The 13,063-nt window shown below is 41.8% G+C and overlaps 1 protein-coding gene across 1 annotated transcript; it reads right to left on the bottom strand.

Moving 5' to 3' along the window:
* Positions 1 to 4,432: 4,432 nt before the first annotated feature.
* Positions 4,433 to 12,753, bottom strand: LOC132871952 (oocyte zinc finger protein XlCOF6-like; the record flags this gene model as incomplete). The annotated part of the gene is made up of 2 exons (XM_060906607.1): positions 4,433 to 6,688; positions 12,579 to 12,753. Coding segments are annotated over 2 exons (2,340 nt in total), but the record flags the coding sequence as incomplete, so codon positions are not given.
* Between the last annotated feature and the right edge of the window lie 310 nt (positions 12,754 to 13,063).

Here is a 13,063-nt window from a genome sequence, read left to right as displayed (position 1 = left end):
TAGGATGAAGAACTTCCAAGCATACTGAATTTTTTTTCAGGTTTTTGTACAATTCCTAGATTATTATAAACAACTTTGATGCCTTCTCCTCAACCAGTGAGACGAGGTGGATGCATATAGTTGGACGAGCTTCATTTAAGTGCTCCGTACTCATTTGGTTTGATCGACATTTCCATTAAACATTAAAATCCTGATCAGTAATAATTCCATGAACAATTAGTCTCATGCTGCAGTACTACACTGATAAGTGTTACAGTTAAATCATTATTTGTATGGTGGTAATTAATGACTACTTAAGAGCAAAAGAAAACATTAACAGTCTCATTTTAAACATCACTATAAGGTAACAGATTTTAAAACAGTCATAGAACACTGGTCTACAGCCAAAATGCTTCTGAAATAAATATAGTCAAACTTTACTAATTCTGGATCGCTGAGAACGAAAATGAAACTTAGAATTGTTCATTGGCTCGTTTTCAAGATTGGCTCTATGAATAAATCTATGAGTGGGTTTGGATAATACTTACTTTTTTGGCAAAACAATGAATGATGCAATCTGAAGCCGGTATTGCATCATACATGACATTAGGTTATTCCTAGAAGCATACATGTCAACCTTTGGTCAATCAAACCTGTATAACCAACCTCCAAAATCCGTATAAGATGCAAATTAAAATAGTTTACCGAAAATTTGAATGATAATTAACAATGATATATCCCAGTTACTTTTTATTCAATATTAATAACAATAAACCTTCAGAATCAATACAAAGTATTTTTCCAGTCTCACCTGTGAAAGGTAATCCCATGTGATCTTGTTTGGACGGTAAACCTGTTGGTACAGTTAAACGCAGCACATGAATGAGGCATCTTTATTCTCGGCTACTGTCTAGACCAGGGGTGGGCAAACTTTTTGGCTTAGGGGCCACATTGACTTTTGAAATTTGCCAGGCGGGCCGGGCCAGCACCAAATTCATACATACCGAACATAAACCGGAAAAGCTTTAGTGTTATTGTAAGGCCTTCACTGACAGAGACCCAACTGCAGATCAGATTGACATTTATTTTAGTTCTCAGTCAACAAAGGCAGAGCAGAAAAATGTTTGCAGTTCAATAGATTGGCACTGGATCCATCCAGAAAAGTAACACACACACACACACACACACACACACACGTGACAGTAAGAAAAGTAGCACACTTAATTCTTAAATTACATCTTTGAGCTGCCAGGATGAGTAGGATGCCAGTGTATTTGTATCATTTTATACATACAACTAAATTGCATATCAGTACATATCATTTTTGACATTTCACTGAACTCGTAGATTTACACCTGAGGTTTTTTTTTTAACCATCCACTTCCAGCCTGCCAGTACAACCAACCACCATTAGTAGGAGAGGTACCACACCATTCCAAAATGTTTGCAGTTCAACAGTTTGGGTACCACACCATGCCAACATGTTTGCAGTTCAGTGGTTTGGCACTGGATCCATCCAGCCCACAAAATCAAACAAAACAGCTCAAGAAAGCAAAAAACTCCAAACTGGTTTTCAGGTTCAAAGTCACTCACTGAAATATTTCCAGTCCTCAAAAAATCAAAACACAGGTTCCAAACAGGTTTTCATATTCCAAAAGGCCACTCATAGATCAGAATAACCTCCACAGGCAAAAGTCCAGGAACAGATATAAGCAGAAGCAAGGTCAGCTGCTCATAATAGACAGGGACATAAATGAGGGGCGGAGCAGACACCCAAAAGCACATGGTACTTAAGCCTAGGTCAGAACCAGACGTACGATTTTTCGGCGTGCGATTTTTTTTTGTTCGTGGAGAAAGACGCGCGTTGGCTGTAAGTTTGTCTTGCAACCTGAAAAAAACGTAAGCGCCCGTAGAGTTTGTTTGACATGACGAAGATCCTCTGCGGCCGGTCTACGGCTCGAAAATCAGCACATCACGCGCGCGCCCTCCGTGCGTTTCTTGCATTTTTTGCACATAGACCGGCCGTAGGAGCACGTATGGCCGGTTGTGAACAAACCCCAGCACTACAGCAGCCACCCACGACAACCAAAATTTATACTTTTTATATAATTTATACTTTTTATATTATTGTCTGTAAACATGTGACTACCATCTTATTACAGCTCCAACATATTTTTAAAAAGAGAAAGTGTTAATACTCACATTTACTCAGCAACCGCTGAGCTGTATTTGTCCGTGCTTGTGCTGACTGGTTGTTAGCATAATTAGCATGCTTGGAGGAAAAGTGCCGTTTGATGTTATATTCCTTTAAAACTGCAACGGTTTCTTTGCAAATAAGGCATACAGCCTTTGATCGGACTTCAGCAAAAAAAAATATTTAGTTGTCCATTCTTTATTGAACACCCTGCACTCACTGTCCACTTTTCTTTTTTTAGGGCCACTCACTGTAAAGTTTTATCCTGTGTTCTCGAGATCATCAGTGGCACGGGCGCCAGAATGACTTTTGTGGCACGCGCTGCACCACTCTGCAAATGTAATCTCGCGTGAATACGACTGACTGGAAAGACGGATCTCTAGAACACCTGTCTACGTGATAACACTGAAGCTTATAGTTTATAGATCTGCTCAATCGCGTTTATATGATTGTCTTCCGCGGGCCGTAGTTTGCCCACCTCTGGGACGCTATACCAGAGACGGTTGAAGAATCTCCACTTTGCCACGTCCAATATGGCGGCGAGGATGACGTATGATTCTACGCAGAAGGCGGCGTCTATGTTTAGATGTCTATGACTTCCCGGTTGGCGGGATTCTCGCAATGCGGTGTGCGCATGATCAAAAGTGGGACGAAGTCTCGCTACCACAAGATAACGCGCGATTTCATAAGGCTCTTTACTGGCTGTCTGTGGTGTACAGTACGTTTATCATCGTGGGAATTGATTATAGCTCTAAATAAATATTGAAGGTTTTTTTTAAAGAATCCGTATAACTTTATTTATACGCCTGTATACTATGTTTATTGAATCAAATCCGTATAAAATACGGACATTCCGTATAGGTTGACATGTATGTAGAAGTCACTGATGATGCATTCATAAGTCAACTGACATCACTCTGCTGAACAAACTGGTCTTATATCAGCTCAAAAAAAAAAAAATTTCAAACAGTGCTATGCACTCGAGATCAAGTCTTTGCTTGACAAGAGATGCTCCGTTTCAAGAATACAAGAGACAAGCTGCCAAAAAATAAATAGAAACCCACTGCATACACACAGAATAAAGACTAAACCTATTCAGTACTTACACATAATTGGTTTTTGCAATTTGGTTCATAATACATTTTATTTATATAAACTTTTTGCTGATTTTCTAGTGTTACATAAAGAGAACAGGTGAAATATCATGTAAACCGACCATAAACACGAGACCTAGTTTTACAATTTATATTTAAAACATTACGATCTATACAATGTACATAAGTATAAAATTTAAAATCTTAAATATCTTGGAAGCCATAGCCAATCAGCTGATTAACTGTCACTTCTAATTCAACACACCAAATTTCATAATAGCCAACTTCATCTCTGAAGCAGACAACTTCTGAAAAATTATTGACCAGTGTAACATGAACAATAAAGTTCAAAGTACATGTCATTTTCAGTTAAAACTGTAACAACCATATTTAATTTGACAACTTGAATTATGCAGTGTCTCTGAGTTAGTGCACTTGAAGGTCTTAAATGTAACTAAACAAGCAAACATCTTTCCACACTGTGAGCAGTGAAACGGCTTCTATCCTGTGTGAACGCGCTGGTGTAGTTGGAGAGCACTCTGCTGAGTAAAACTCTTCCCACACTGTGAGCAGTGATATGGCTTCTATCCTGTGTGAATGCGCTGGTGTATTTGGAGATGACTCCGTTCAGTAAAACTCTTCCCACACTGAGAGCAGTGAAACGGCTTCTCTCCTGTGTGAATGCGCTGGTGTGTTTGGAGAGCACTCTGACGAGTAAAACTCTTCCCACACTGTGAGCAGTGATACGGCTTCTCTCCTGTGTGAATGCGCTGGTGTCGTTGGAGAGCACTCTGACGAGTAAAACTCTTCCCACACTGTGAGCAGTGATACGGCTTCTCTCCTGTGTGAATGTGCTGGTGTCGTTGGAGATCACTCTGATGAGTAAAACTCTTCCCACACTGTGAGCAGTGATACGGCTTCTCTCCTGTATGAATGCGCTGGTGTCGTTGGAGATCACTCTGATGAGTAAAACTCTTCCCACACTGTGAGCAGTGATACGGCTTCTCTCCTGTGTGAATCCGCTGGTGTCGTCGGAGAGCACTCTGCTGAGTAAAACTCTTCCCACACTGTGAGCAGTGAAACGGCTTCTCTCCTGTGTGAATGCGCTGGTGTCGTCGGAGAGCACTCTGACGAGTAAAACTCTTCCCACACTGTGAGCAGTGATACGGCTTCTCTCCTGTGTGAATGCGCTGGTGTAGTCGGAGATAACTCTGACTAGTAAAACTCTTCCCACACTGTGAGCAGTGATATGGCTTCTATCCTGTGTGAATGCGCTGGTGTATTTGGAGATGACTCCGTTCAGTAAAACTCTTCCCACACTGAGAGCAGTGAAACGGCTTCTCTCCTGTGTGAATGCGCTGGTGTGTTTGGAGAGCACTCTGACGAGTAAAACTCTTCCCACACTGTGAGCAGTGATACGGCTTCTCTCCTGTGTGAATGCGCTGGTGTCGTTGGAGAGCACTCTGACGAGTAAAACTCTTCCCACACTGTGAGCAGTGATACGGCTTCTCTCCTGTGTGAATGTGCTGGTGTCGTTGGAGATCACTCTGATGAGTAAAACTCTTCCCACACTGTGAGCAGTGATACGGCTTCTCTCCTGTATGAATGCGCTGGTGTCGTTGGAGATCACTCTGATGAGTAAAACTCTTCCCACACTGTGAGCAGTGATACGGCTTCTCTCCTGTGTGAATCCGCTGGTGTCGTCGGAGAGCACTCTGCTGAGTAAAACTCTTCCCACACTGTGAGCAGTGAAACGGCTTCTCTCCTGTGTGAATGCGCTGGTGTCGTCGGAGAGCACTCTGACGAGTAAAACTCTTCCCACACTGTGAGCAGTGATACGGCTTCTCTCCTGTGTGAATGCGCTGGTGTAGTCGGAGATAACTCTGACTAGTAAAACTCTTCCCACACTGTGAGCAGTGATACGGCTTCTCTCCTGTGTGAATGCGCTGGTGTCGTTGGAGAGCACTCTGACTAGTAAAACTCTTCCCACACTGTGAGCAGTGATACGGCTTCTCTCCTGTGTGAATGCACTGGTGTAGTTGGAGAGCACTCTGACTAGTAAAACTCTTCCCGCACTGTGAGCAGTGATACGGCTTCTCTCCTGTGTGAATGCGCTGGTGTCGTTGGAGAGCACTCTGACTAGTAAAACTCTTCCCACACTGTGAGCAGTGATACGGCTTCTCTCCTGTGTGAATGCGCTGGTGTGTTTGGAGATGACTCTGCTGAGTAAAACTCTTCCCACACTGTGAGCAGTGATACGGCTTCTCTCCTGTGTGAATGCACTGGTGTAGTTGGAGAGCACTCTGCTGAGTAAAACTCTTCCCACACTGTGAGCAGTGATACGGCTTCACTCCTGTGTGAATCCGCTGGTGTCGTCGGAGAGCACTCTGCTGAGTAAAACTCTTCCCACACTGTGAGCAATGATACGGCTTCTCTCCTGTGTGAATGCGCTGGTGTGTTTGGAGATCACTCTGCTGAGTAAAACTCTTCCCACACTGTGAGCAGTGATACGGCTTCTCTCCTGTGTGAATGCGCTGGTGTAGTTGGAGAGCACTCTGATGAGTAAAACTCTTCCCACACTGTGAGCAGCGATACGGCTTCTCTCCTGTGTGAATCCGCTGGTGTCGGCGGAGAGCACTCTGACTAGTAAAACTCTTCCCACACTGTGAGCAGTGAAATGGCTTCTCTCCTGTGTGAATGTGCTGGTGTCGTCGGAGATCACTCTGATGAGTAAAACTCTTCCCACACTGTGAGCAGTCATATGGCTTCTCTCCTGTGTGAATGCGCTGGTGTATTCGGAGATGACTCTGACTAGTAAAACTCTTCCCACACTGTGAGCAGTCATATGGCTTCTCTCCTGTGTGAATCCGCTGGTGTCGTCGGAGAGCACTCTGCTGAGTAAAACTCTTCCCACACTGTGAGCAGTGATACGGCTTCTCTCTTGTGTGAATGCGCTGGTGTAGTTGGAGAGCACTCTGATGAGTAAAACTCTTCCCACACTGTGAGTAGCGATACGGCTTCTCTCCTGTGTGAATGCACTGGTGTAGTCGGAGGTGACTCCGTTCAGTAAAACTCTTCCCACACTGTGAGCAGTGATACGGCTTTTCCCCTGTGTGAATGCGCTGGTGTGTCTTGAGTGCATTCTGATAACTAAAACTCTTTCCACAATCTGAGCAGTGGTGAATTTCCTTCTGTATATCATTATGGGAAGTATCAGAATGGATAATATCAGTTGATGTTGGTTGACGACTGGAGCATTTGGAGGGGATCTGAAGCTTATATTTAATCTCTCCTGATTCTCGCAGTCTCACGTACTCCTCATAGTGGCATCTCTGGATATGCTTGTCGAGGTAAATTGGAGATGTATCGGAACGAGGGCATGTGGAGCAGGAAAAGACTTGCAGCAGAGCGTTCTTTACTTCTGGAGAAATGAAAGGACAAAAATAAATTGAACATGAAATGCAACAAGATTATAAAATATAACAACACTAACCCAATGTAAGGAGTGCTTTTACTGAAACTTAATCAAGATTCTACATGAATTAAGACTGAGACAAAAACAAAAGGTTGCAGACTAAGATATAGCAGCCTCTAGCTTGGAATACTGGGAGATTCAATAAGGTCCTGGAACAGCAGCTATGCACAGCATTGGCCATAGCCCCGTGGGTTTGAGAGACCAAAGGGGAGTTGTTGGTTCCTGTTGGACATCATGTCAAGTCTAGGTAATGGCAAGCCTAGCTTTATTTACATCTCATCCAGGATTGAGAAGGAAACTCAGCCCTCACATTCAAGGTTCTAAAAGATCCAAAAATGGGCCTTATTTATCAAACTGGATATGGATAGATTTATTTGCAAATAGTTTCTAGTAGCATTTACACAAGCAAATATGTATTTTCTATCTGGATTTTTTTATATTGATTAGGTTGTCAAGTTTAAAACACTTCTTAATTTCATGAAATTAGTGTGTAATTGAAATTAATTTTTGTGGGATTTTGTGAAGCCCAGTTGATTCATATTAATGTAATTGATGAAAGCAAGCCAACATCTATAAATGAAGACATATAACAATAGTCATTTAATTTAAATGTAGGCGTATAAAAAAAAAAAAAGGGGACACACTGCATCGATTCAGATGGCATTCAAGTAGGTCTGCAGCAGGAGAAATTTCCTTCCTGCAGTATTTGAAGAATGCCACAGTGTGATTTGTAGTAATAAAGCAACCAAACCTCCATGTGTTTAATTGTTCGTTAATTCATCAGACACTATTTGTTCCTTAACATGTTGAAGTTCTTCAGCTGCAAGAGTTTAAAGTGCATATCCTGGACCTATTTATTTATTTATATATGAAAAGTATGTCCCTTTACACACTCATCCAGAAGGGTAATTTTGCACAAGACCATCTGTCGACAGCAGAAAAAAATAAAATAAAACGCGTCTGGAAAAATCCCAAGGGAGTCTGGAGCCAAATTCGTGACGTCACCTGCGGAAGTGTCAGCAGGCTGCGAGAGCTTGCACGGTTTCAGCGCACAGCCTGTGTAGACCAAGCGCTCCCATTTCTCTCTTTGTCCGGTCTTTTGAGAAACGATGAGTACTAATCCCATCATGATTGGTGTTGCTACATCCTCCTACGATACATCTGTTAACCATTTTAATAATTACGTGATAACGTTGAAGAAATTTGCAGAAAACCACCAGGTCGTTTTCTCATAAACAAACCAGCGCTGACGTAGGATTCAGAGGGAGGCATTCCACACGCGACATCATGAAAATCAGTGTTTGCCGGGAAATTCAAATGCCAAGTTTTTCCAGAGGCGGACCAATTCGCCTCAAATGGCTTGATTTCAACTGAATTTTTCTGGTATTGCGCAAGGTAAAAAAAATTTCAGAGAATGCAGAATGTTATAGATATTTGACCAAAGTTTAATATAAAATAGGAGAATTACATTGATCTTGCTCCTGAATTTACCCGTGATATGCACTTTAAGGAGCTAAAATTGTGATGACTTGTGGAATTATTGAATTCCATAAAAATACTAAAATTGTCATTGCTTGTTAAATTGCTTGATAATACAACCATCACATATGCTCCTGAAATAAAGCAAATGTGTTGCAATTGATTTTTATAATGGTTGATGGGTTTGACTGACATCTGCATTATCCAATTAACAACTTCGCTTGGTTCAGACACACTGCATGTGTGTTTTCAACTAACTTCTTTCCAGCCAGCTGGTTATATTGCACTGAAGGTATAATGACGCCCCCAGTGTTTCTGTAATATGGGAAGGTCTGACATTATCCTACCGTATATTATGTGTTTGCTGTGACAGGGCATTCCCCCGATTTCTCCCCAATTTTCTCCCTAATTTAGCCATGGCCAATTCCCACCCATCAGACTCCTCTCCAGCATCACATAACAGCTGCCAACCAGGGAGGGCTATCATGTGCCTCCTCCAAGAGAAGAAACACCAGTTGACCACGTTTTACTCATACAATGTCAGGGGGCTGCAAAGCACACTCGGACGAAAGCCCAACCCACTTACTTCCTATTAAATGTGCTCTCACACACCCATGACTGGCCAGTGTAACTGACAGGGCAGAGAAGAGAGAGCATGCCATCTCTCTCCCCCCCCCCAGAGAGCCCAGACAATTTTGCTCTCTTGAGCTCCCAACCACAGATAATTGTGGTGTCATCAGGATTTGAAAGTGGCAATATCTGGATGATGGGGAGGATGACGGGGACAACACTTTTCTGCTGTGCCACTCGGGATCCACAGGGCATGCATTTTACGCTACTTCTGGTTAAACTGGGCATGATGAATAAAACAACAATATCTTGTGGTTTACTACAACCCCGATTCCAAAAAAGTTGGGACAAAGTACAAATTGTAAATAAAAACAGAATGCAATGATGTGGAAGTTTCAAAATTCAATATTTTATTCAGAATAGAACATAGATGACATACCAAATGTTTAAACTGAGAAAATGTATCATTTAAAGAGAAAAATTAGGTGATTTTAAATTTCATGACAACACATCTCAAAAAAGTTGGGACAAGGCCATGTTTACCACTGTGAGACATCCCCTTTTCTCTTTACAACAGTCTCTAAACGTCTGGGGACTGAGGAGACAAGTTGCTCAAGTTTAGGGATAGGAATGTTAACCCATTCTTGTCTAATGTAGGATTCTAGTTGCTCAACTGTCTTAGGTCTTTTTTGTCGTATCTTCCGTTTTATGATGCGCCAAATGTTTTCTATGGGTGAAAGATCTGGACTGCAGGCTGGCCAGTTCAGTACCCGGACCCTTCTTCTATGCAGCCATGATGCTGTAATTGATGCAGTATGTGGTTTGGCATTGTCATGTTGGAAAATGCAAGGTCTTCCCTGAAAGGGCCGTCGTCTGGATGGGAGCATATGTTGCTCTAGAACCTGGATATACCTTTCAGCATTGATGGTGTCTTTCCAGATGTGCCCATGCCACATGCACTAATGCAACCCCATACCATCAGAGCTTCTGAACTGAGCGCTGATAACTTGGGTCGTCCTTCTCCTCTTTAGTCCGAATGACACGGCGTCCCTGATTTCCATAAAGAACTTCAAATTTTGATTCGTCTGACCACAGAACAGTTTTCCACTTTGCCACAGTCCATTTTAAATGAGCCTTGGCCCAGAGAAGACGTCTGTGCTTCTGGATCATGTTTAGATACGGCTTCTTCTTTGAACTATAGTGTTTTAGCTGGCAACGGCGGATGGCACGGTGAATTGTGTTCACAGATAATGTTCTCTGGAAATATTCCTGAGCCCATTTTGTGATTTCCAATACAGAAGCATGCCTGTATGTGATGCAGTGCCATCTAAGGGCCCGAAGATCACGGGCACCCAGTATGGTTTTCCGGCCTTGACCCTTACGCACAGAGATTCTTCCAGATTCTCTGAATCTTTTGATGATATTATGCACTGTAGATGATGATATGTTCAAACTCTTTGCAATTTTACACTGTCGAACTCCTTTTTGATATTGCTCCACTATTTGTCGGCGCAGAATCAGGGAGATTGGTGATCCTCTTCCCATCTTTACTTCTGAGAGCCGCTGCCACTCCAAGATGCTCTTTTTATACCCAGTCATGTTAATGACCTATTGCCAATTGACCTAATGAGTTGCAATTTGGTCCTCCAGCTGTTCCTTTTTTGTACCTTTAACTTTTCCAGCCTCTTATTGCCCCTGTCCCAACTTTTTTGAAATGTGTTGCTGTCATGAAATTTCAAATGAGCCAATATTTGGCATGAAATTTCAAAATGTCTCACTTTTGACATTTTATATGTTGTCTATGTTCTATTGTGAATACAATGTCAGTTTTTGAGATTTTTAAATTATTGCATTCTGTTTTTATTTACAATTTGTACTTTGTCCCAACATTTTTGGAATCGGGGTTGTATATACAGTGGTGCTTGAAAGTTTGTGAACCTTTTAGAATTTTCTATATTTCTGCATAAATATGACCTAAAACATCAGATTTTCACACAAGTCCTAAAAGTAGATAAAGAGAACCCAGTTAAATAAATGAGACAACAATATTATACTTGGTTATTTATTTATTGAGGAAAGTGATCCAATATTACATATCTGTGAGTGGCAAAAGTATGTGAACCTCTAGGATTAGCAGTTAATTTGAAGGTGAAATTAGAGTCAGGTGTTTTCAATCAATGGGATGACAATCAGGTGTGAGTGGGCACCCTGTTTTATTTAAAGAACAGGGATATATTAAAGTCTGACCTTCACAACACATGTTTGTGGAAGTGTGTCATGGCATGAACAAAGGAGGTTTCTGAGGACCTCAGAAAAAGCGTTGTTGATACTCATCAGGCTGGAAAAGGTTACAAAACTGTCTCTAAAGAGTTTGGACTCCACCAATCCACAGTCAGACAGATTGTGTACAAGTAGAGGAAATTCAAGACCGTTGTTACCCTCCCCAGGAGTGGTCAACCAACAGAGATCACTCCAAGAGCAAGGCGTGTAATAGTCGGCGAAGTCACAAAGGACCCCAGAGTAACTTCTAAGCAACTGAAGGCCTCTCTCACATCCGCTAATGTTACTGTTAATGAGTCCACCATCAGGAGAACACTGAACAACAATGGTGTGCATGGTAGGGCTGCAAGGAGAAAGCCACTACTCTCCAAAAAGAACATTGCTGCTCGTCTGCAGTTTGCTAAAGATCATGTGGACAAGCCAGAAAGCTATTGGAAAAATGTTTTGTGGATGGATGAGACCAAAATAGAACTTTTTTGTTTAAATGAGAAGCGTTATGTTTGGAGAAAGGAAAACATTGCATTCCAGCATAAGAACCTGATCCCATCTGTGAAACATGGTGGTGTTACTATCATGGTTTGGGCCTGTTTTGATGCATCTGGGCCAGGACAGCTTGCCATCATTGATGGAACAATGAATTCTGAATTATACCAGTGAATTCTAAAGGAAAATATCAGAACATCTGTCCATGAACTGAATCTCAAGAGAAGGTGGGTCATGCAGCAAGACAACGACCCTAAGCACACAAGTTGTTCTACCAAAGAATGGTTAAAGAAGAATAAAGTTAATGTTTTGGAATGGCCAAGTCAAAGTCCTGATCTTAATCCAATCAAAAATGTTGTGGAAGGACCTGAAGCGAGCAGTTCATGTGAGGAAACCCACCAACATCCCAGAGTTGAAGCTGTTCTGTACGGACGAATGGGCTAAAATTCCTCCAAGCCAGTGTGCAGGACTGATCAACTGCACAATGTTTAGTTGCAGTTATTGCTGCACAAGGGGGTCACACCAGATACTGAAAGCAAAGGTTCAGATATTTTTGCCACTCACATATGTAATATTGGATCATTTTCCTCAATAAATAAATGACCAAGTATAATATTTTTGTCTCATTTGTTTAACTGGGTTCTCTCTATCTACTTTTAGGACTTGTGTGAAAATTTGATGTTTTAGGTCATATTTATGCAGAAATGTAGAAAATTCTAAAGGGTTCACAAACTTTCAAGCACCACTGTAGTCAGTTTTGCAATAGCAAGAAATGCAGTGGGCGGACTTCACGTGTCTCAAAGGAAGCTGATAGATTTCACCCTCTCTGGTTGGTCACGGTCATATGATGAGAGAAGACCTACCTGGTTGGTGGAACAGGCCAAAATGAGTTCTCTGGAGAATGCTCTAGTTATTGCAGACTGCATTGTACAACAGCTTTCATCCCAGAAACACTGGTAGGCTCAGAAACGTCACGAAATGATGCAGAAAATAACCTCTATAACCTCTTAGACAAAAGTAACACCTTGCTGTCTGGTTGTTCCTGTAGGTGCAGGACTGAGTTCTTTGGTGTGCTCCTCTTCATACCACACCAAGAGCTCCTGTCCTGGGTTAATGGATCGACAGCAACGATACAGAATTCCCCCTTGATACTCAAATGCCACAAGATTCTGTTCTTCTTCATTACGGGCACAATTCACATACCTAAAAGAGTGAGGCAATGTTTCAGAAAAAGGTAAAAAAAGAAAATCAGATCAGGAGTTACAGACTTGGAGAAAGCATGGTGGAGATATCAATGACGAAGATAAAGTTCTTCCAACAAATGAGGAGCTGTAAAATCAAAATCACTAAAACGACCCAACAGCTAGTGTACTGCTCACCTCATCCAATTCACATGCGTCTCTCTTTTGGCATTGATGTATTCTTCACACTGCATGCTCCTGTATACCTGTAGAAAAATACCACATTTGCTTTTTTTTTTTAAACACAAAATCAATACAGTGGGGCAAA

The sequence above is a fragment of the Neoarius graeffei genome, chromosome 23 (genome assembly GCF_027579695.1).
Source record: "Neoarius graeffei isolate fNeoGra1 chromosome 23, fNeoGra1.pri, whole genome shotgun sequence".
Lineage (NCBI taxonomy): Eukaryota > Metazoa > Chordata > Actinopteri > Siluriformes > Ariidae > Neoarius > Neoarius graeffei.
The sequence above is the reverse complement of the archived record's forward strand: the minus strand, read 5'-3'. Positions and strand labels throughout refer to the sequence as shown.